This window comes from Calypte anna, chromosome 3 (assembly GCF_003957555.1).
Source record: "Calypte anna isolate BGI_N300 chromosome 3, bCalAnn1_v1.p, whole genome shotgun sequence".
Lineage (NCBI taxonomy): Eukaryota > Metazoa > Chordata > Aves > Apodiformes > Trochilidae > Calypte > Calypte anna.
Genome location: NC_044246.1, coordinates 61212546 through 61238022, shown reverse-complemented (window position 1 = coordinate 61238022; position 25477 = coordinate 61212546). Strand labels below are relative to the sequence as shown.

At 38.7% G+C, this 25477-nt stretch overlaps 1 protein-coding gene across 1 annotated transcript in view; it reads left to right on the top strand.

The window, feature by feature from the left end:
• LAMA2 (laminin subunit alpha 2) overlaps window positions 1-8434 on the top strand; it is a 352582-nt gene extending 344148 nt beyond the window's left edge. Inside the window, 5 exon segments of the mRNA XM_030447547.1 lie at window positions 413-568; window positions 4141-4294; window positions 4622-4752; window positions 5575-5797; window positions 8226-8434. Of these exon segments, the coding sequence (XP_030303407.1) occupies window positions 413-568; window positions 4141-4294; window positions 4622-4752; window positions 5575-5797; window positions 8226-8383 (822 nt within the window). The 3' untranslated portion in view covers window positions 8384-8434.
• Window positions 8435-25477: the final 17043 nt, after the last annotated feature.

Genomic DNA, 25477 nt, shown 5'->3' with positions numbered 1-25477 from the left:
AAGTGCTCCAATGAAGATCTGTCACTGGTGCCATTAACATTCAGCACTTAGTATTCCCACTACTTCAAATTGCTATCTGATCATAGGAAAAACAACACTGTGGTGCTCCAGTGTTGGTAACAATTCAGCATTTTAAGGAACCCCAAGTCCTTCCAGTAATTCTGATAAATAATACTCATGATGCCTCCAGACCTAGAGCTAATTAGAAGGTGGTCATATCTTTTCAGAATATCTTGCACAGGAGCTCTGTTCCATGGATATCAGATACAGCTGCTGCTGTGGTACTTCGCTAGCCATTCATACTGCTTTCTCCTATGTTGTTATATATTTCAGCCTGTAAGTCTAGAAAGAGCCTGGAAATTCTTTGTTGTCAGAAAATTATCTGTATTAGTGCTGTATTTTGTCTTTTTAGATAAAAGTCATTCGAACCAAGCAAGAAGGAAACCTGATAGTAGATGGTGTTTCAAACAAGACTGTTAGCCCCAAGAAGGCTGATATACTGGATGTTGTAGGAATGCTATATGTTGGAGGTTTGCCCATTAACTACGCAACTAGAAGAATTGGTCCGGTAAGTGAGTTTAATTAAGTTACTGTACACTCCTTTAGTATGTCTTGATTGGTACCAATATCTTCCTAGTTTTGTCTTTTGTTGCTTTTCCCCAAGACTGCCCAGGAATATTGATAAAATGAATCTTACTGGAGGTACTCTACATTCTTACAGTGGAAAGATCTGACTCAGAACCCAGTTAATGAAAAGAATGAGAAGCAAGATAGTTACTGCCATGGAAAAGTAGAAAGAAAGTGTGCTTGTATGCCCTTAAATCACTGCACAACTAGAGTTTCAGCTTCTGAATACTACTTCCCCTTTCTTTTGGCTGTAATTCATCTGGCAATTAAGGGCTAATAAACAGTGAAAGCATCTCCTAAGATATTTGGCATATAAGATATATTTGAGCAATACAGATAGGATATATTTGATGCAAGATATATTTGGCAGTGCAAGCCAAAAGTACCCTGGACAAAGTACCAGCAGTACTGGTGCTTACTGTAGTAATTGGTTTTGTGTTACTAAACTAGGAAATAATCTATCTTGAAGTAAGGCCATGAAAACTTTGTTGCCCTCTTTGTGTTTCCAAATCAAATGTGCTTATATCAATTTATTGCTGTCTCAGTTTAAATGTTCAGCTTTTATGCTGGCACAGAAGATATCCTCACAAACAGACAGCCCTAAGAGGTGAACCATTTCAGCCTAAGTTTTATAGAATTAATTATGAACACTTACCCAGGAAACTTACCCAGGCCACTGGGTTGCCTTACCCAGGCCACTTACTGAATCTACCAATGCAACTCCGTGTCAGTCAATTCACTTTCCTGCTGCCCTCTCAGTCCCAAGGTATATCAGTTTCAGAATAGAAGAAAAATCTCTTTTTTGCATTATTTTTCTCTCTGTACAGAGGGGTGTTTCAAAGCAGAGATTGTAACTTGAATGAATTTGCATACAGTAAACAAAAAATTAAGCCTATAGTGCAGCACAATGTGGAGAAGAATCTGGAATGTTACTATGTCTAGGCTCATTCCTTGTGGAATGGCAAAAGTGCAGATCCAAAACTGCAGGAATCCAGACTCTCAAAGAAACTGCACTTAAGTAAATACCATTGTAGTAAGATGATTATGGAGTGGGAAATACTTGTCTATAATCAGTCAGGAGTCCACCAGTTGAGCAGACTAAATAATTACTGAAAAGGAATTCCTAGATCATGCTTAAACATGTCACTGAAATAATTTGTGGATGGGGAAGGAAGAGGAAAAGTAACCACTCTAGATCTGAGAGTCATATTCCATTTTAAAAAATTATCTATAAGATCATATTTCTCAGCAATTTTTTAATTGTGCAGAAAGCCCAAATTAAGGCAAATCTACTGCTCCTTTGAATTCACCAAACCAGACCCAAGGCACTGATACTATCCACAAAATATAATTCTTAATACTACCAAAATGTGCTCTTTGAAACTTACAAAGTGTATATATATGTGTGTATATATATATACACACAAATATAAGCTATTACTAAATCCTTACCTACTCGTCCATGTCAGAAGTAATGGAGGGAACCCATACATGGCTCATTGGGCAATAATGTCCATGTCATCTCCTTACAGTCTTATTTGCTTTGGGATTTAAATGAAGCTGTGACTTCACATGTCATTCACAGAAGTTAAAAAGCAGTTCTTGCCTTTAAGTCATTCCCAGTAAAATACACCACATGATGTACTAATAGTCCATTGTGTTGTAGGCTTGACATAAGTCGGCAAAATTGAAAGTATGTATTTATTATCTTATCTAGGGTTTCCTGCTAAACACACATCAACCTTTTCAGACATAAAGCTAACACGTAACTGTAGGTGGACTTATTTCCTATTCAGTGCAGAAGACTGATACCTACTGGTTTGGCTCCAGCAGATGTCACATAACAAGTGCTCAAAACTCTGCTTTCAGTAAAAGATGCTGTATTGCCATTACCATGACAAAGTATTACCAGATTTGCTTTTCCATAGGGAAAGTGAAATTTTAAAGTTAGAGAATGTTATTGAGTTGTCTTCAAATCTTGCATTTCTGTGATTTATTCTCACAGTGAAGATGGCAAGATTTAATTTTCTTTAAAGGTGGTGTCCTATTTTTTTGGTAAAAAAATATTTTTTTTTTACATCATTTGGAGATGACTTTGACTTCGAAAGCAGAAAAAGGTCCGTTTAGAAAGAATCTGACAGAGGGCACTGCTCAAATCAAAACTAAATTTATTCACTGATATTGCTCAAGTTCTGATGAAAATTTTGTACTGGTGTGTTTAACAGTAGTAAACTATATAATTGTATATGACCACAGATCATTCAACTTTGATTTATTAAGATACAGAGTATTTGAAAATTCTTTCAAATTACTAGTTAGGATATTGTTAGTGTGTAGAGTCAAGGATTCCCTCTGCAAGTGTGCCTTTCTCCTTTCTCTATCTCTACATATTTCTATGCTCTATTTTATGTGCTGATTTTTTATTTTCCTTCTTCCTACTGCATTATGAATATGTCTTCCTTTTTATTTTCAAAGTACACGTTAATGATTTTCCTCTTTCCTACTAGTATCAGGGATAAATTTTCCTGACTTATACATTTTCCTAACTATAAGTCAAAGATCAGAGACTTTGTCTGAAGCTGAGAACCAAAATGTAGCTGCTGCACCCCTCAGAGGGAAAAAGGAGGGAGAGCACTGGGGGAGATGCCCTGGAGATGCGCTGGAATGCACTGATCACACCCTGGGCAACCTGGGGTGTAGCACAGGTAGCGCCCCACTCCATCCCCAGGCAGGACCTGTCTTCCTTACACCACCAGCTTAAATCCACACATGCCACTGGCTCAGAGAGTCAGAGCCCTGTGCTCCCAGCACAGAAGCCAAACTGGAACTGCAGTTTGCTGCCCTGCACAGGAGACACCAAACACCCAAGCACATCCCCTGCCTCCACCTGACTTTCTGGCCAAGAGCGTGGCCCTTGTCTTGGTGGTCATCTCACCTATACCTGGTTATTATATGCATCACTATGTACAGGCAACAGCTTGTACACAGGGGCTTTGTTCATTTTAGTAGCTGTGTACATGGATTAGCTCTCTTACCATGCAACATTAAGTTCTTAGTAAAGTGATTAAGGTGGGGGGGAAGGGAGAAGGCCCTAGTAAAATTACTAACAGCCCAGAGAACTATATCCAGTATCTTCATCTCCTTGCAAATCCCATAACCTAGTCAATTAAAAAGGTAAAGTAGGGGCCATTAAATTCCTGCATTGCTGGTATAATTTGCTATGTTTCATTATGCAGTATATTATTTTATGTCCCCTCCGTTAAGCCAAGTAGATGTGCCTCAGCTCACATCCCTGAAAACTAATATAATTCAGCCTCAGTGTGACTGAGATTAGATTGCAGTTACAACCAGATATTAAGGATTAGCCATGTAAAATTCAAGTTCTATTCAGCTCCATAAATCCATCAGAGAAGCTGAGGAAAGGTATTTTTTATGACATACTTTAGGCCTTTATTCTGAGCATTTTAGCCTGCTTTGCACAGTTGTACATTTTGTTTGACATATTGACTGCAGGTCACCTATAGCATCGATGGCTGCATCAGAAATTTTAAAATGACAGAATCACCTGTTGACCTGGATAGTCCAACTTCCAGCTATAATGTTGGAAAATGCTTTGTCACTGCACAGAAAGGAACATACTTCGATGGAACAGGCTTTGCCAAAACAGGTAATGAACAGGATTCTGCTGACAGGCAAGGAACAAAAGAAGAAAAGACACTGCTTTAAAAAATGTCCTGTGCTACCTAATTTCTGTTGACTGGAGGCAAAGTGAGACCAAGACTTCAAACTCTCACTGATAATATTAACTTTCTAGAAGGTCTCACACTAAGCACAGGCACCATAAAAGTTCTTTCCAAGATGCCACATGAAATGGAGTGCATTAATAAGGCTGAGTTAGTTACCTTGAATTACTGGCAACACACTCCGTGTGATTATCAGGAATAATGTACTAAATATTTTTCTCATTTTATTATGCTTCCCTTTTCTCTCCAAGTTGGTGCATACAAAGTAGGAACAGACCTGCTTGTGGAATTTGAATTCCGTACAACACAAATGAATGGTGTTCTCCTGGGAGTCAGCAGCCAGAAAATGGATGGGCTTGGCATCGAATTAGTAGATGGAAAAGTGAGTAGCAAAACATTTTTGGCTCTTTATAAGGGACTAGTTTTAGAAGGGACAAGTTGTTTAAATGCAAGCTTGCTACCCTCAAAGTATCTCTGTGAATATCAGGGCTCTCCTTTATGTAGCACTTGCCACTTCTCATACATCAGAGGCTCTGACACTTTTACAAAGTTATTTTAAAAGGTTCTGTAACACTTAAATTTCCTGTATCTGCAGCATCAGGACTTAACTTTTACTCAAAACTTTTCATGTTCTCACTAATTTATGTCATTAAAAATCCTAATTTCTTGTGCATATCTTGTGTATATTCTAATCTGGTAAACCAGTCGTCTACTACTATAAAGAACTGTTGTGTTGGTGTTTTTTCGGGGGGGGGGGGGGGAAGGAGGGGGCAAGGGACAGGGAGGGGCTGAGGCTCAAAAACTATGGCAAAAGTGGGAAAATTACAACCTATACATCAATTTTGCATATTTCCACTACTTTTTTTCTCAGTGACATAACCCAGATCCCAGTGAGACTTTGCAGAGGGACAGCAACCCTCACAGAGTCTGGTATTAAATCAGACCTTTAGAGTGTGCACTCAGAGCATGTTGATCTAAATAAAAACATAAGAACTGTTTTGGGAACCCCAGGGGGGTCGTGGAGTCTCCTTCACTGGAGACATTCAAAACCCGCCTGGACACGTTCCTATGCGAAGTGCTTTAGGTGGCCCTGCTCTGGCAGGGGGGGTTGGACTAGATGATCTTTCGAGGTCCCTTCCAACCCCAAGGATTCTAGGATTCTATGATTCTATGAACTATCTGACTTTCATGTCACACTTCTCAGGTGATGTTTCACGTTGACAATGGTGCAGGACGATTCTCTGCCATCTATGAGCCCGATGCACGAGGAAGTTTGTGTGATGGACAGTGGCACAAGGTCCTTGCCAACAAGATCAAACACCGTTTAGAGCTGACTGTGGATGACAGACAGGTGGATGCTAACAGCCCAAGCAGAGCATCGACCTCAGCAGACACTAATGACCCTCTCTTTGTTGGAGGATATCCTGGTGAGCATTCAACTCACAAATAATGCTTTCCTGGCAACACTGCCTTGGTAATGTCTTAATTGTAATCAGGATTAGTATGGTAAAAGTGCCAGATAAGACTAAATTGGCATGGATGCTCATTTCTGCATGCAGTTGTATTTCAGAATAAGTTCTGCAGCACCAAGGGACTCAGAGATTCCCTCTGTCCCATCTCAAAGGTAGGCACTGTCACACAGGAGCAGGCAGATTTTTGCCCTCTGCTGCACACACACACACACTCACACACAGCCTCCCACTTAAGACTTTCTGTTTAGTAAAAGCATAATAGCTATGCTTCAACAGTAACAGCATTTGGCAGATTTAAATTTAACTCAAGGATGCTTATATGCCCTTATGGAGGCATGGCAATGAATATGTTTAAATCAGCTTGTAAAACCTGAAGAACTGAGGAACATGGGCAACAGCCTACACGGAGAGGTGAAAGAATACCATCTCTTTCTGATTAATGTTTTTGCTCATGGAGTGGTGTTTTCTATAGAGGAAAAAAATCAAAATTTCCTACTCTTTTGTTCTGGAAGTCCTTGAGAGAACTTGCTTCAGGAAGAGGTAATTGAAGAGGATCCAGAACTGGGCTGAGCTCTGTAGCTATCTTCATCTTCCAATAAGCTGATAATGAAAGTCAGTATTCACCTGTGCACAGAGAATCAACAAGTTTACCTGGTAGCAGTTTAGTTTCTAAAAACACAGTTGAGATGTTTACAAAGTGCCAATTTTTTTGTATTAATAGAGAAGTTTTCCTTTAGTTTGCAAACAAAAAAGCTAAGTATGTTTGCAGTATGTGTCTTCTCTAGTGCCTACTGAGGTCAGTGGCAAAACACCTTGAGTTAATTCCTAAATTGTTTTCTGAAAGTTGTTTTTCCACCCATTTTAATGTCTTACAGTGTATCTAAAAAACTCTCTCTAAGCTTCAGTACATTTTCAAAAATATTCTTGACGCTGAGATGTGACAGTTGTACTTCAGTCACAATGACTATTGATAAGGACAAACAACTTTGTGCCAGAAGGACAGCAGATTTGTGGCAGCCTTTATACTGCAAAACAGGATTCCAGCATAGGAGGTAGCACTAAACAAATGCTGCAGATGGAGTTACTAACTGATTTTGGGACTGTATGTCACGAGGAACACAGGGGGAGAAACAAACGGAAGTAACATTGCAATCTGTACAAAACAAGCCTAAACTTATGTCATGTTGAAGTGATATTCCTGAGTTCAGCCACATGGCAAGTTATGAAATGATTTAATAAACCTACATGCACATCTGAACACCTCACACTTCTCTTGCTGCCTAGTCTAACTTAACCAAGAGTTGTTTTAACATTCTCAATACCTAGACAGCCTCATAACAAATTTAAAACACATTATAAAATTAGTAAGCAGTTGTATTTTATAGTCCCTCTTGAGTCTTCTAGATGGATAAACACTGCAAAACAATTATAAACCAGCTAGAATTAGCTGGTGAATATTTTACTATGTAGAGAAACTTTTCACCACCAAAGGAAATAAATTCCTGACTACCCATCAAAGCCATTACTTACCACCTACCATCGCTCTTCCCTGTGCAGGAAGGAGCAGATGAATTCCACCATCTCATCCTCTCTGAGACAGGATAATGTTATGGGCTGTCAGTCCTTTACAGGTGTGAAGTTACTTCTGAAACCCTTACCTTATCAGTCACATAGATTTGTATTGGACTGCATCCCTGTAGCCACTTTGCACTTTGAAGAACACTGACAAACAGGTTGTGCCATGAATTTCAAGCAGCTGAGAGAAATATTTCCAGCTTCCCAGTCAAACCAACCCTCACTTCTATCACTAGAATAGTTATTCCCTTCTCTAGTGGAAGAGATGTGCTCAAATCCCTGGCTTTATTGTCAGCAAGAAAAAAAAAATCAATGCTTGAAAACTCTTAAAACTATTCCTTAAATGACACCTGAAGTCCATACTAAGGAACTAGCTTTCTCATTATGTTAGGGCTGAGAGCTGCATCCATTTGGGGATTTATTTTTTTTTGGCTCTGATATTCTGTAGACAAATAGCTAGAAAATTTTGAGATGTGCAAGATAAGCTTATACACATTATACACCATTTGCTGGTACCAAGCTGCCATTTGGCAATTTTTTCTTAAGTTTCTTTATGTTGCATAACTGAGTTATATTGTTTACAATGGTAATTTATATGTGTTCAGATTCTGCCACTGTCATGAAAATGGAAAGTAGACTGGATTTTTACCACTAATTATAACTGTTTATCACATTCAGTCATAACATGCCATCTTTTGATTTACAGTAAATAAAAACCTATTCTCTTGAAGACCTCTCAAAGAACAAACAAGTACTTACCAACTCAGATTTACATAATTCCTTTTACCTTTTTTTTCCCCTTATTCAGATGGTGTGATCCAGTTTGGGCTGACCACTAATATCCGTTTTAAAGGATGTATTCGATTTCTGAAGCTGACGAAGGGTACTGCTAAACCTCAAGAGATTAACTTCAGCAAAGCTTTGGAGCTGAGGGGTGTTCAACCGTTGTCATGTCCTGCAAACTAAATGTCATTCAAGTGGTATGGGTCTGTTTATATAAGCATCTCAGATTAAAAAGAAAAAAAAAATCTATATATACATTGCCTTCATAATAAAATGTCTTTATGCACATTATTTGCGTAGTGTTTGTGATATGTTAAAAAATGTATTTCAAGGTACCTCCAAATAATGCCAGAATTAATCCTTTCCCTCCCAACCCCTTCATTAAGGGTTAGAACAATAACTTATAGATTTCTCTTTCCTTATAGCTTGAAATTGAAATGCTTCTTCATTCTTCTGATGAGTGAGACAACATAATATGCAGTGTGTTCCTTTACTATAGTCCTTTGAATCACAGAACATCTTATGTTGGAAGGGACACATGAGAATCGAGTCCAACTCTCTACAATGTTCCCTAAATCCTTTTGTTAAGGTTGAGCTGTAAATTTGCATTCCTTTGCCATTCTAAATACAGTGCACTTGTATGCACGCCAGCCTCTGTCTTTCATTAGAAATGAGGCATATTACCTTGCTTAAATAACTCCAAAGAGCTTTTAGAAAATTCACCTGACCATAATATTTCCCATGAAAATGTCACTGAGAAATCCAAAATTTTATGTAGTCCACGTGGCTGCTGTTATGCTACAACCATGGAACCAAGTGCAGGGAAGGAGAACACTACTGCTTGCTCAGTTTATTTGGGATTATTGGAGGAAATATGTTGCACCTAAAATCCTTGATATATCATTTGAGTAGCACTGGATTTTAATAGAGGTTATGCTGACTGATGTCGGGAGATGTAGCCTGTAATGGAAGGAGCAGAACCAGGTTCTGTCACTTACCTGAAAATGCAGTTTTAAGTGGTTCTTAATAAATCAAAATTGATAGTGCCCCTCTCTCCAACTGCAAATGATATTCAGGTAACACATAACAAAATTCATAGGACACACTTCCAAAGGAAGAAGAAATCTGATGCTACTGCAGTGGAGCAGAATGGAGGTGAAGAAGGAGAATCCCAGCTTAGTATGTTTCTAGTTTCTACTGTCATCTCTTTGATTGAATCCTTAAAGTAAAAGCAGCTCTCAAAGTTAGAGTACACTGCTTCTGCTTGCTGCTGTCAGCTTGTGAGGAATGCTGCAGCCACCCCAGGTCTTCCATAAATAAAATTTAGTGTTCTGTTAATAGCAATTTAAACATAAATGGGGAAAAATGGCTTCCTAGAGTCTCACTTAACATGCCAAATCCTGGTGATTTTCCTCCCTGCTTTGTGTCTTTTAGAGGTCTATGAAATTATTCCCATAGTGTGGATTATGTTTTCTATGGAATGCTTCAAATTACTAAACTCTACTTTTGTAAAAGTTGTGCTTGGACATGCAGAACATCTACTGTACAAATGTAAAAACAAGTACCCATACAAAAGAGAGAAACAACAGGGGGGGAAAATAAAAAAAAGCTGTAAGATATCTCAACCATGCAATTAATTAAAAAAACCTTTTTAATATATTTTTTCTCCCATTGTGAGCCTTGAATACACTTTTTTGGAATTTCTTGCCCAACTAGGAAATGGTTAGCTGCAAGACCTGTGCCTATGGCTAGCTGCAAAACTTGTGCTGCCAGAGAGCCTGCCTACAGGAGTGCTTTTTATTTTACATAGGTCTCTTCGGCATATAATATGTCCCTAAACTCCCATGGAAAACAACCTGGTACATTTACACTGAGAAACTACATTAAAGAGATGGTAATAAATATGTATATTGTCACTCTAATGATCTGGGGAGTCTAATGTTCATCAGATTTACCCTAAGAAAAGCATCTAGCTGCAGTGAAGCTCTGAAGGAATTGGCTTCATCAGGTATGCTCATTTTCACATGCAACTGGCCCTCCAATATTAACAGCTAATGACTGTGCAATGTTACACACATTCAAAGTGCTAAGAATTAGTAAAGCATGCATTTGCCAATGAAAAAGTCTAATTATGGGACATGTACTGCATAACAATAACTTCTACATCCTAGAATTAACAAACACACAGTAAAATATTCGTGTATTTCTGTTAAGTTTGTTTTATGTCCCTCGCATTTCCCTACAATTATAATCCCTATAATATTTCAGGATAGTTTGAGCAGCTCAAGAAAAATTGGCCATAGCACCACAAATACAGTTGAGTATTTCCAAAATTCTTGAAAAAGTATGAACAACTGAAGCCCCAAGACTATTCTGCAGAAGGACATGTTTTTGCCATGAATCCCTCACAACAGAAAACTCAAGCCATTTGGCCCTTTACACCCACAGGCAATACCTTGTTTAGAGACATGTTTCCTAGCCTCTAGGTTCTATTCAGCATGACAGATTCTTTTTTAACTCAAACTGGCTTGCAAAGTTTTGTTGATTTTCTTTTTTTCACTTGAAGACACCAGGGAAATGCAAACAAAGGGGTCCAGAATGCCATGAATTAGTACCAAGCAGCATATTGCCACTGGTCTGCTCAGCACTGCTTCAGCCATGGTCTTTCACATGGCCTTAGAAACAAAGACTGGCATTTCTGCATAAAATAAATGGAAGGAAAAACAGCTTAAAACAAAGAAAAATAAAAAAAGAGAGGCCTTTATGTTCTTTGCTCTATTGACTTATTTCTCCCTTGCATGACCTTCCAGGAATGTGTGGGACGTAACTAAGGCAATGAAACAGCACACACTACTACGTTTCTTGAACTTATGGCTGGAAAAAAAAAAAAATCAACCAGCTGCTGTCCTCTGCTAAAGGAAATAAATTCAGTAGGCTGAAACAAGAGAGAATTCAGCAAATAACCAAGCTAAAAGGCAACAGAAAATCTTGCCTAATTTGTTTTCATAGATAACTGAGTGGATGCGCCAAGTACTGTTAGTAAAGCTTCTTGCCTTTGAAGAGTCAGCAGAACATCTGGGAATGATCTCAGCTCCCTACTACTACCTTGTACCATACAACACAGTCATAGAAAAAATCTCCTGAAAACAGACGTTTCTGAGCCTCAGAGCCATCTGCAAACTGCTGGAGGTGACATCACTGCTGACTATGGCAGATTTGATGTAAATTTCCCAATTCAAGACTACAAACTAATACACAGCAACAGAACCCAACCACCTAAGCCCTTACTTTTACTGCTTTTTTTTTTTTTTTTTTTTTTTTTTGTGCACACATTCAATACTCTTCTGTTAAACATCAAAACAAAAATCTTCATATCCAGTTTTTTTTTTTTTTAAATTGTGTTTAAGACTGACCCTATTGACAACTTTTGGTATTTATGATGAACATTCACTCTGAGTGGGACAAATCCCTCTTCATCTCTAGTTTTAAACAAACAGCTGTGTATGAAAAAATTTGTGGGATTGATTTTAAATACATCCAATTTTCAACTTATAATCTTAATAAATGTAATTTAATTGTTCTTGCTATCATATCATATTTTCAGCTCTTTATAGAAGCTTACAAAGGAAAAAAATATCTGGCTTAGTATTCTTCTTAAGAATGCAGAAGAAAAACTTTAAATGCTTTAAAATCCAGACCTATTTATCCTGTCTCTCTTTTAACATAAAAACCACCAGGAATGCCAGTTTCAGCTTTCCCTTATCTAGCTATGGGGCTTCAGGAGATCTCAGATGTCTGCAAGTAAAATTTTTCACTGACCTGTTTCAGACCAGCAAGAGAAGTGTATGGCAAATCTTTGCTGAGAATGTATCTGCTAAAGGACCCACAAAAGATCCCTGTCCCCACTACACAGCAGTTTTTGAACTCTTAAACAAAACCTTGAAGTTTCCAGTTGCCTACGATTTAATAAAAGCCTGTAAAACTCTTTTTAAAAAGCCTATGCAATGAAAAATGTTATTTTCAGAGCAATCTAATGAGATACCAGAGCTAGACCACTGTTTTTTTAAACTAGTGTTTTGGGTTTTTTTACTTTTATCATCTGCATTTCCTAATGTCAAATCCCTATCAGTTCTTCAGTCATCCATCAAGTCTTACAGCGTGCTTATACATACAGAGTATATGCTGAACTTCTGGTGTAAATATGCAGGAAGAAACATCACTTTCACTGTTTCATGCTTCATTAATAGGCATAACAACTACAATTTCTTCAAATTAATTCCTTAAATATACTGCTGGTAGATCTCAAAATGGAACTGAAACAAAACACCCAGTTATTCAGTCTATATATTTTTATGCTGTTATTCTTCATACTCAAGTCCCAGATAACTCCCAATCCGATGCCTCTTTTTCAGATCCAAAAAAACCAAACCTTTCCTGTTCAATATTAGCATAAAACAACAGCATTTCAAAATCTACAATATCTGGTTTAAGCAAAGAAAGAAAATCCTAGGGAAAATGTCCTCTTGTACACTTTTTGCACTTCCTGTGGGACCAGCATCAGAACCTTTAGCCCAAATCTAAGTCTCACAATTTTCACTTGCTATGGGGTTGCTTATTTTGAAGAGAACTGCACAAAACTTTCCTGATGTTATACTCATCTGCTTTTTCCCTTCTTTTACAAAAGGATGTTTGAGTACAAAATTAAACAGATGCTTTCTGCTTGCCCCAGCTTTGTCTAACACTCTGTAATAAAAATAATAATGAAAGGAGATGTCTAGAGTTTCAAATACTAACTTTTTATCTATAGTATTATGAAATATTCTGCAAAGATGAATAATCTGCTGTGACATCTCCCATTTTAATTGTAATTTATTTTGACAACTTCAGTACTTCTATTTGGCAAGAGCAAGGAGGAATGACTGGCAGTTGAAGCCCTAGAGTAGCTAAATTTCCTGTGGTTTTCTTCATTATGATTCTGTACTGCAATATAACATGAATTTGATTTAAACAGCCAAAGGCCTCACTCTTTCATTGAGTTTCATGTCAACAGAATGGCTCCCTGGGAGAGGAAATGCTGTCACGTGTGTGCCCATCCCTCTGCTTTGAGGGATCACAGGACGTGGCGTGAGGTAGGCTCCTACATCCCTCGGGGGTGTGAGGTTAGGTGGAATAAATCAAGACCCTTTCCTCCAATGATTTGAAGTTTGAATATTAGTATTGAGATGGCTGGAGCTATAGACAGGCACAGACTCTTATCTCTACAGTTCATATCAGTTTACCCTACCTGAAAATTCTGGAAAGATGCAAATACTACAAGGCATTCTAGTATTTCTTATTTAGCACCTGTTCAAATGACAACTCTGTTTCATTCCTCTTTTAAAACTTCTTTCTTGATGTTAAATTTGCTCAAGGGAAGTTCATCACTCTCTTTTTTTCCTGGCTTTTTTCTTTCTTTGCTTAATAGACAACTTTATCCTACATCCTAGGTGGGTGTTTCTTTTTCACAAACCAGCAAACTCCATAGTAAACCTGAGGTGCAAGTACAAACACTTAGACTTTTGCCACAGAGTTGCAGCATTTTAAGAAACGAATTTAATGTATGTATTCCCTCAGGCCTGTTTGCCTGTTTGTTTCTGCTAATGGCTGCATTATTGCTGCTCTTCTGTGCATTCTGACAATCTGAACCAATCTCCCCATCCAGTAATAGAAAGGGGTGTATTCAGCTGCAATAGCTGATAAAATTGGTTGAGAATTCACTGGTAACCGAGGCAAACAGGAAAAAATCTAAGTACTCAAGATTGCTGTTAAAAAACCATGGAAAATCTTATGATCAAAAGGCCAGGGTACTGCTTGGACTGCACTGCACCTCCTCCAGCCCACGGACAGCTGGACAGAAGGGTAAACTCAGGCAGAAAGGAATTATTTGCTTCAGAGGGTTGCCCTAAATTCCAAAACCCATCTTTCCTCTAACACTGCAGGCAGGTGGTGCACACCAAAGGAATAGGATTCAACATGCAAAACACTGAAATCACATCTAGGTCTGAGATTATACATTCACAGAGCCAGGTGCACAGCTCTGAGAAAGAAATAAGCAGGTCAGGAATGCCATTACAGCAGGGCAGCAAAAAGGGATGCTGCAGATGGGAGTACTCCATCTGCAAATCTGCAGCAGAGCCAGACACAAATTGGCTCACAGTGGTTTGTGTCTGTCTTTTCTCATGTAAATGAAAGAATGAAAACAAGTACTATGAAATTCTGATCAGTGCTCTCTACTGTATACTCTCCTGAAGATTAAAACTGTTCAACAAGCAGATGATGAATAGGATATGGGTAGGTTTTTTTTAATCAGTGTTTTGCAGGTCTTTTGTTTTTCTTTTTCTCTAAATCAGTGTGGCACAGAAAAATGCAACACAGCTTTTCACACTGCTAAATTTATCCATTCTATAAAGTGATAATGGAGAAGAAAAATACTCTGTATCCAGGTATTATGCTTGAAAATACAAACTAAAGATAGCATCCAGTTACATTAAAGAAGGATTAAGCGTGATTGACCAAAATCCAACATAGCCACCTTATACCATCTAAAGTAAGTTGTTCATCCATGTCATAGCTCTAAGATCAAGTTTGCAAGATGCTAATACACTCACGACAAGACTAAGGGTAAGCATGGCCAAGATGCACAATCCCATATGCATTTTCTATAAATCATGTGTTGTTTTATACCATCAAGCAGTTTTATGTGCATAAGTGCAGTACCAGTGTGCTCTCAAACACCAGTTGGCACACTGGACTGTGAAGTCTCCAAATGTGAGACCATAAAAGACACTGGATGTTGCTGCTACTTAGGAGAACTGTTAAAAGTACTAGAGCAGATGGAGCATTAAGTTCTCCATTTAGCTGCCTAGCCCATGGACCATTTTCTGTTCCCCCTGCCAAACATTTTTGAAATTAAAAATTTTTATCATCTTACTGACTTTGATTTTCATGGAGGAAATAGTTTAATAAACTATTATTTCTTTCACTTTGTGGTGCAATATCTTTGTAATATCTTGCATTCTAATATATAAGAACTAACACTTTTGACTGAGAATCAGTAGTTTTCACTGTTAATCTATAATTTAGCTGTTTGACTACCTGACTTTTTTACTGTCTAAGAAAGGGGCAGATTTGAGGCAATGAAGAAAGTACAGTAAACCTTCTCCTGTACCACGGGGATTACTCTTGAAAGAGATATGAATAGGCCTAGTTCATGATTCTTGCAGCAAGGAAAATCCCAATCAACCGAAAACTACCACCACACAGCAGAAAGGGCTTGATGAGGCCACCTCCTTAACCCTCTCCTATGTTCAGTGCAGTGGCCTTCCCAGTAATTCCACATTTGTGTCTGTGCATGAGGTTTCTCCTGTGACCAAGCCATTTCTTAACAGGAGTCAGCACTCCATGGTCACACTTGGCAAGCATCCTCATGGGGGGGGAAGAGCAGGGCACAGAGGAAGAAGAGATGAAAAGCCTACATACCTGCAAAGGGTTCTAAACTAATTCTTCTTAAATTTAGTAATTCCAATTTCAGAGAGATTTTTCTCCCCTGAGCCAGTTCAAGACAGCCATCATAACAGCACTTAAGCCCTGTAGTTGGCCAAATGCAAGCACAGTTCAAGATAAGGGCAAATTTACAATCAGGGCAATTTTACAGTCCTGCTCCGTTTATCAAACCTGACATGTACTGCACATTACGATTTCCATGTAATGGTTTGACTGCAAATTTACCCTCAGCAAGATCCTTTTATATGCATTCAAACTAATTTACCTCTCACTGATCAAGTCCTAACTTGTAATTTGCTTAAATGCAGAGCCTAAATTGACTAAATCAAATGCATTTGCGCAAACTCGATATACAAAACCATTACCCACTGAAATAAGCCAGTCTCCTAAGAGCATCAAATGCTTCCTTACAGTGGAAGAGTTGGCTTAGGAGCCAACCACCACTCCAGCTGATGACCATGCTTCCCCCTCTATTTCATTAGCCAGTCTGAGGTCACTAATCCTTTTTTCCCCTCTAAACGGAAGCGCAAGAAGCATATTTAGCTTTATCAAGTACTGCAAGCAAAGCAACTAAAGCTCATTTTCCAGTGTAATGAAAAGGAACCAATGAAGAAAAAGACATTTGAATATCCCTCTTAATGTATACATTAGCCAGGCCATAGCCATCCTCAAGGATCTCAGCCACCTAGTGCCCTGTATCCATTTGTAGAGAAGGTCATAAAATTATTGGAGTGCTGTGTCAGTACACGGGTTTTATAGCAGTACAAATATTGTTGAGTGATTCTGATCTGCCTCTGACTCAGTGCTTAGACAGGGACATTGATTTGCAATTGAAAAAGAACAATTGAAAATCTAAGACTGCCTTGAGTCAGGAATGCATTCTTTCAGTCTTTTCATGAAGGATGCCCAAACCAGGATCCACCCAAAAGGGATGAAAGGCACTGCAGCCTTCCTCAATGATTTCACTAGTGTAAATTTACTTCAGTACCGTTGTAATTCAGTATAAATGTGGCATAAGTAATGGGAGCCAGCATCTAGTATTTTACACCAGCCTAAGAAAACCTAAGTTGGATCAAAAGTGTTTAAAACTTCATGCTTATTGGAAATAATATCTGAATGACACATGGCACACCACACATACCAATAGCTGTTCTAATATGGAGAATTGTTATTGCAGGGCAGTACTGCTATACTAAATATTCTTATTAGAAGTTATCAGTTAAGGTACACCTTCAAATTATGATGCAAGCAATGAAATTCATTCTCAGTTAAAGTTCTAAACTGTACTTCTAGTATCTAGCTGCTATGGAGAGAAAAATATCACTGAAATTAATAAGACAATACAAAGAACTTTATTTATAAAAGAAATATGTAACTAGAACTTAAAATCCTAAACTAGCAGACAACTGGGGGAACAACTGCCAAGTTTTAATTCAAACAATTAGTAGAATTTTGCATTTGCAAAATACCTGTATTTAAGATGCTTTAGGAGTATTAACTAATCTGGTTTTTAATTAATAATCAAAAGACATAATTTGAGATTACGACAAACAGCATCCCTATGGCAAACTCATAAACCCCAGGAAATTGGTATCCAAAAAAATAGCTACACAATTCTATTTTATCTGTTTCTCCTTTGCAACTTCTGCCTTTAATTCCTCTCTGCTAATTTCCATGAAAAATCAATAAGTAATACTGTTGGCTTCTACCATATAACATTAAAAAATTATGTACAGATCTACCAAAGAGAGAGAAGCTCTGGTGCAACTTTATATAAACTGGCCCTGAACAGTGACAGCAGTAATGAAGGAAGGGTGGCTTGTGACTGAGAAATAATTCTGCACTGTATGAGGGCTTGACTCACCTCAGTGCAAGTGAAAAGTACATGAAGAATCTGGAAATAATCAGTGCTTTGCAATAATTTATTTTTTTTTTTACTAAGGATTCATGGAGGTTGATGCTAACCACGGGGAACTGCAGGCTTGTAGGATGACTGCCAGCTGAGAACACACTATAGCCTGCTCTTAGCAACAGCAGAAGCAATCCAGTGCTCATTCTTCCTTGGTAGTGTAAAAAGTTGCCAAAAGGCAACACTTCCTATAAAGACTTTGGATTGTGGCCCATGTTTTGTCTGACAGGTCCTCATTCAACAGCTGAGATGAAAAAGGGAAACTGAAGCAGGTCAAGGGAAGAGGACTCAGGGCAGGAGGCAACACTGAATAGCAACAGAGAAAACTTTGGGAAAGCATTTCTTCAAAGAGCAGACCCTGAGGGGATTCTGTCTGCTGGACTGAAATTATAGATACCCCAAAGACATATCTAGGACCTTTGAACAGGTCCTCTTGTTTAACTTGCTCTCTAAGTTTGCAGTTAAGGTTTGCTGTGTTTTCCCTGCCTCCAAAAGGCACAGGAATCCAGATGCAACTGCTTGGGCTACCCAGCAAAATTCTTCCTTGGTAAACAAGGAAGAATGGCATTTGCAAATACTGCAAATGGAATTAGTTATCTTGGCCTGGGTCCTGATGTTTTTTAATATTTAAAAAAAATGTTTATTACTTCTCTATACTGAACACTCCCCTTATTTTCCATCATCTTTATATAGAAATTGTAGCCCAATAAGTAGTTTACTAAAATACATGCACTGGAATAAATCCAGGATTAATCACAATTTTCACAGCCCCCAGTTTAAAAGGTTTTCAATTCTGGGTTCATTCCAGTTACAATTAGGATAGCTTGGGCACTAAGGGAAATTCATGTATTAATTTGCTGTAGCCTGAGGAAGTAAGTGATGCAAAGAGCTAGTAAAGCCATAAAGAAAATCCCAGCAATGTTACTGCTTTAATTCCAGCGCAGGCAGAGGCTTATCGAAACCCATCAGCAGTTGTTCCATACTTTATAGAAAATCAATTACTGCTCTCAGAAGTCCCCTGTCCAAAAACAACTGACCTGGGGCTCAGGATATGCCATAGATCTAGAAAACAAAAATGAGCTGTAGTGGTCTAATCACTTTCTTTCCTGCTCAAGAGTATATCCTATTCCTTGCCTATTAGACACTAAAGAAAGTGCTGTGTGACCTGTGACTGCACTGTGCAGCTGGAAGTGACTCATGGGACACAAGCTCTAGCCATGATGCTCAGACATGGCAGTGAAGAGCATGAACAGGTCTCAGCAGGGACTACACAGACTCAGCTGTGACCCTGTACATACACAGCATCCCCATTAGAAGTTAATGCTACTATGAGTACCAGTTTAGATGCAACCAAGGTACACCCCCAAAAATCACAGTCTCAGCCAAAGATTTTCAGGGGGTGTGTAATATGGGGGATGGCACGTACCATATCTTCTCTCTGAACTGTTGCCAACAGTGCAATCAGCATGCTGGCATCAGCTGCCCTTCAAACCCATGAACAACACATAACAATCTAACCTTACATCACATAGAGATGAAATATAATCTCATGTTCCCCTCTCCAGTTGTGGGAGGACAGCTGCCAACCCAGTGTCTCCAAAGGTTTTCATACACTGCAAACTCTTTTATAGTTGCACAGTAAAGAGTGATGTTGGCTTAAAAAACAATATGAATTAAATCCAATTCAACCCCTCTCTTTCCCCATCCTCCTTCCCTCAAAACCAGACATCCTTCTCTACATCAGTGAGTAAGAACTTATTTAGCAAAGGTCCGTGTTCTTGTTTTTCCAAGGCAGTTAGACAAACACATACTGCCAGTCTGTCTTTCAGCAATCTGCTTATAGTTAGTTCTTTTTTAAGCTAGTAAACAGAATAAATATTCATCACTCACTCCTTTGCCTTGAAGTCCCTCTAATGCAGCCAGAGAAACAAGTGCATGGAAGTCAACCATTGTAGCAACACAGATAAAATTATTCCCTTCACGGTTAATAAGCAACTGCACTAGAGGACCTGTGTTTTTTCTAGTTGCCTTCCTTCAGTTGCAAGTGAGGCAATATTTTGTTATGTTGTCTCCAGACCCTCTTCGAATAAGCTGATGAAGACCTACTGTTACTCCAAGGCAACAATGTAATTAGAGGAAAACCTGCAGGATGAGAAGAGGCAAATATACCTGGGGCAATTCACTGTGAGCAAAACTCTAGCCATTAGCCACCATTTTATTACTGCGTTTCTTAATTGCCTTCCTGCAGTTCACTGTGAGACACTCTGTTCAACCTCTTGATTTTATTCTAAGAGCTTGTTTAAAGTAATTCCAGTTGACAAAGGAGTAAGTACAGCACATGTTAAGCTTGTCACAGCACTTCTTTCTCAGGGAGCATCAGAAGTTGGATTAGCAACAAACTGTGCAGCCAGGAGCAGCACAGGGGAGCATCTTTTTCATCTTCATGGAGTGCAGTCTGATCCCCTCCTCCCCTGACAGCAGTTACTAGACCATCCTCCCCTTCTTAAGTATTAAAAAAAGGAAGTCAAATACTGTTTGGCCCCTTCAGAAGGAGGGGAAGAAAGGCAAAGGTTTCTCTCATTGACCTGACATCTAAAGAGCCTCTACCAGTTCCACCACTGGCACACTCTGGTCCTTCCCCATGGCCTGGGACCCCTGTGAAGTCTCCTGGGCTGCTCATGGGGAAAGCTGTGCTCCTGGGTTGGGTAGTGGGTGGAGATAAAGGTGATAATGGGAGAGGATTAATGTTCTGGGTACATTAACCCCCTTATTCCCACAAAACATGGAGGAGATTTGTCTTTCAGGATCAATCTCATCAACATCTTTGTTACTTCCACCTTCTCTGTCACTGAAGAACATACTGTTCATGTTCTGTGTATCTGTGCTGGTTTTATCCATAGATCCAAGACTAAATAAGTTTTGCACAAGCAACTAAGGATTGTGACTGTCTCTACATGCCCTGTTTGGGGACAGCAACAACAAAGTCATTAATAGAAAGCAAGAAAAGGAGCCACACACACTCTTTTGAGCTCTGCTCTCCTGAAAAGCAAAGTCCTTCTGAGATGCCCCACTTGGGAAACAAGTCAGACAGCTCTAAGCACCACTCATATTTTGCAAATTCAGTCAGAGTGTAAAAGATTGATTCGTTTGCTATATACCTCCACAGTAAGGTCCCCTGCTTCATTTTTCTGACATAAATTTCTGAGTATGTCAGTTTGCATTTATCTAATCATATTAGCTATCTTTCTCCAGCATTTCTGCAAACAGGGTACCAAAATATACTCATAAGCCCAAGGGAAGAGCTACTTAAAATGGAGTAAATAATAATAATGGAAAATAACAAGCTATTTTCTGCCATTTTCCAGAAATGGAAGTCTGAAACAATTCATTAGTCCTTACATGCAGTTGTTTTAACTTAAAAAGAACCACATCACTTTCTGAAGAGGTAAAAAGTTGTTCTTTTGTAACACATAGGAACAGGTGGTGGCTTTTTTACTGCCACTGCTGCTACTAGAAGAAATATAAATGCATTTTCAGTGGCAGAAAGCAAACAAGTCCGTAAGTGTGCCAGCAATTTGTTCTCAGTGCTTCTCTTGTCTACTTTAATATTTTTTGTTCAATAAAGAACTTTGAGCAAGTAAAACTAATGTTCTCAATAATACATTGAAAATTTCATTTGAATGGTGACCAGGAGACAAAGTGTCACATCATCTTACATTGAAAGTGTGCAAACTTACTGTGGAAAGAATTTCATAAGTGCTGGCTGTCTCTTAACAGGAAACAAGACTAACATTACATTTAAAAAAAAAAAATCATAGTGGAGCAGACATTACCTAAATAAAATTTACTTTACATTTCTAGCTATAGAAAAAGCCACACAACAGGGGAAGGAGGCAAGTAACACTTTTGTGGAGCAACAAAGATTAAATGCTAGAGATGTACAAGGGATTTCATTATATTATTCTCCAACTGTCTCCCTACTCAAATTTTTGAAAGTGTCAGATGCTACAAGAACTTTTTATATATTTGTACACCACATATTTTGTTGCTAAAATAGAATTAACACATAGAGCAGCAAATTGTGCTATCTGCCTCACTTGAGTGTGGTAGCATAAACTTACCAGATTGTCAGCTGGAAGTAGAAGTTAATATGAAGTTCTGTCTGGATCCATACCCAGAGGGCAACAGGATAGCATCAACTATATCAAGAAGGAAAGGCACACAATTTGAATTCTGCAGAGCCTCCTCAGTGTCTTTGGCTTACAGTATACTTCTAAATCAAAGGAATTCTACTTAATATCATATCAGAAACATCCTTTAGTGAAGCCTCTTCTTTAAGATGTTTCATGGTTGATTTTCAGCCTGGTGTTCAGTGTCACCAGGTGAGAAGGAGCCTCTATATTAATAGAAAAAAACAGAACTGGAAAGTTCTGTAAAATGTTTCTAATACGCAACAAAACACTACACAGTGTGCATTTCATAAATCTCCCTTCTTTCATGCATACAAATTCAGAAGCAACAGACTGATTATGTTGGCACAGGATATTTTTATTATTGGAGAGCATGAATTATTTTCCCTTCTAAGACAATCTGATATATAACACTGCTCCTCTGTTGGGGGCAAGCATAAAGTCTTCCTCTAAACTTCAAGTCCTACAATGTGCTCAGTAATAGATGCTTCTCCCATTTCTACCATTTCCCTTCATTTTCTCATCATTAGTGCCTTTTTATTTATACAAATACTCGATTTCAGATTTCAATAGATATTGATTTTACAGTGTTCAGTTTCACTGAATTTTCCTTTCTGCCTGTCTTAGAAAACAAGGACTGGGGATGCTTCATTTTGTATTACATTTCAAAGCACAAATATTTGTCTAAAACTTTTTCTGACTTATAGAACTGAGATGTAATCTCATTTTCTACAATGCTGAGCAAAGAAAACTAGAAATTCACTCTGTCATGCATGCTATTCAAAGTGCAGAATTTTAGACTGCAGGGAAGCCTGGATATTTGATCTGTACAGGTGGGTCGTTTGGTTTTGTATTTGCTTTTAATTGATTCTGTTAGAATGTGAAATGCAAACATCAAAGGATAGCTTCAGAGATAAGGGCACAAACCTTTTGAAAAAGTAACCATTTACAATCTGCTCAAATGTCTGTTTGGGAACTGCTTGAGCAGTCGGTTGCCTCCAGCTCCCAAAGACACTCCAATATAATAAAACAGGAAGAATTCTCCACATGCCAACTATAAAAGCAAATAAGTATTTTAAACTTTTTTGTGGAAACTTTTTAGCATATTATGCCAAATAATTTGCTAATTACAAGAAGGAGGAAAAAAAAAAGAATTTTTAATTAATACATTTAATTGACTGCTTGACAACCAGTCTCTCACTGTTCATCTATCATTGTTTAACAAGCATATGGGATCATGCTGTTGGTGGGGAAAACAGGGCTGAACCACACACTCAGAACCAAGTTTCCAGTGTAACACATCCAAAGCTAGGAAGGCAGCACATAATATACTAAATTCTTAAGAAAATCTGGCCCATAAAATTTAGAACTGTCCCTTCTGTTCCTTAAAGTTCAGTGAGACCCCAGAGAAAATTAGCTTGAATAGTTCTGTTAACTTTGCATTTTGTGTTCTTCTGATATAAGACTATTCAACTTTTTCTGGTGTTTTCAAAGGCTGAAAGCTACACTCTGAGGACAGTGTGAAGGGTAACAACAACAATCAATTCCTGGGGAAAAGGACACAAGGAAATGCTGTGTCGGGGTAAATTTTCACCATTCTCTACTTTAGAAACCTATTTAATAGTGTGCTCTGAACTTTCCTTCAAATTGCCCTCACTCTCCTAAAATTACTGCACATCTCCCAGCTAAACCAGATTTCTACACTAAATATAAGGGTAAATTTACGGCTCTATATTGAAGACCTGGCCATTAACATACCTTCTGAGATTAATATCTGTACCCAGCACTAACAACTGCTTTTTCCTTGTTCTCACATCCCCTTGCCAGAGGGTAGACAGGAGGTGCATTGATAGGGGACTAATTAAACTACACCGAGCCAAAAGCAGATAAAAGCCACACTGAAATACAGTGAGCAAAGGTATTCTTGGCACTGCAAATTCTTAAAAGTAATACAAAAGGTCAGAGGATAGATGAATTAAGAACTGAAGAAAAAAATCTCTGGTACCTCTGCTGTTTCATTTAGAAACAAATTATATTTATGGGAAGCGCAACACAGATGAAAAAGAATTCTGAAAAGACTGAGTAACTACACCTGTTTTTTAACCTTTCTAAGCAGGTATTTGGGTGGTCAGTTAGGGGGATGAAGGGACAAAGCTAAAGGCAGAGGATTGGTGGTGGTTTGCAGTGTCTGTGAGCCTGAACATACAGGGTGTACGTGGAAGCTTTCCTGTGGAGTTCCAGCAATGCCCTTTGCAGAGCTGCTCCTCCTCAATTTGCACAGAGCAGCTGCCTTCAAGGTCACTGGGATGCTGGCACAGCATGGGTGGACTGGGAGATTACAAATAGGGTGAAAGAAGGAGAAAGAGAGAAAACAGAAATAGTTGGGAAAGAAAACATACTGTCCTAAAGGAGAGGGGAACAGAGACATAGTACATAAGGATTCAAACAGTTCAAGAAGGAAAAATGTTGTGTTCCTTCAACATTTTTCCTTTTCCCTTTTTTTTTTTTTTTTGGGTAGTAATTAATAACCAAATCCTCACAAAGCAGAGAAACAGTGCCAGAGCAAAACCTTGACAAGAAAGCCAATGGTCCAATGACACTCAGTTTTTGTAATGTTGGGCTGAGGTACCCCATGGAAGCACAGTGCCCTGCAGATACAAGATGGGGACAATTCTGACAGTCCAGGGACACTCTCTGGCTTAAAAAGCAGCCAGAAAACAGACATTCACTTCACTCTTGCTCATTTGGGTCTTAGGCAGAAGCCCCTGGGGCAAGCTCTTTGTAGGGGAAGGGCTCATGGCAAGGTTCTCTGTGGTTTCAAACATCACCTGGAGCCTTGATCCCCTTGTACAAGGGGAGAGGTCAGCCTGGAAGGTAAATCCTGAAAGGTATCTCTGGTTCCACATTTGCACTGGCACTTCAGATACAGCCTCTAAGGACAGAAAACCTTCTACCTCCAGAGGCCCCAGATTGAGGGGGAGCAAAAATTAAAAATAACAAAATACTTCAATCAAATCATAGAATCACTGAATCATTAAGGCCAGAAAAAACCTCTAAGATCATCAAGTCCAACCATCGCTAACCATTAAGCACAGGAATTATAAAATGCTATCTAAAGAGCTCAGTTCCTCCTGTCTTGGTTTACCAAAGCATACCTTGACACAAACTGTCTGACTGCAACAGTGTCAGAGCCCCAGACACCTTTTCTTTATCTGAATTCCACAAGAGAACTGATGTGCTTTTGTGAAGGAGGACCTACTCCAGCAAGGACTCCAGCAGAGACTGGCTGCAAAGCTTAAAAGAAAAATATTTTAAAGGTAAAGAAAAGCAGAGCTTCCCACAGGTGGCAATCATGTCCTTTCAGTAGCATGCTACAGGAATGGTATTAGAAAAGACCAGAAAGTTCTTCAAGCCACATTGACATGTCTGAAGCAAAATTTACATGTGTTTTTTTAATTATTAATGCAGCATTCTAAGACAAACTCCACAGGGGTCTGAACCGCCCTTCAACTCCCTTGAGTGTGTACTACATAGCGTAATGGTGCAAAGGAGCAGGCCAACACTGCTGATTTTGCAAACAATATCCCAAATGCTAATGATGGCAGAAGCCTCATAACACCCACTCTGAATGTTGCA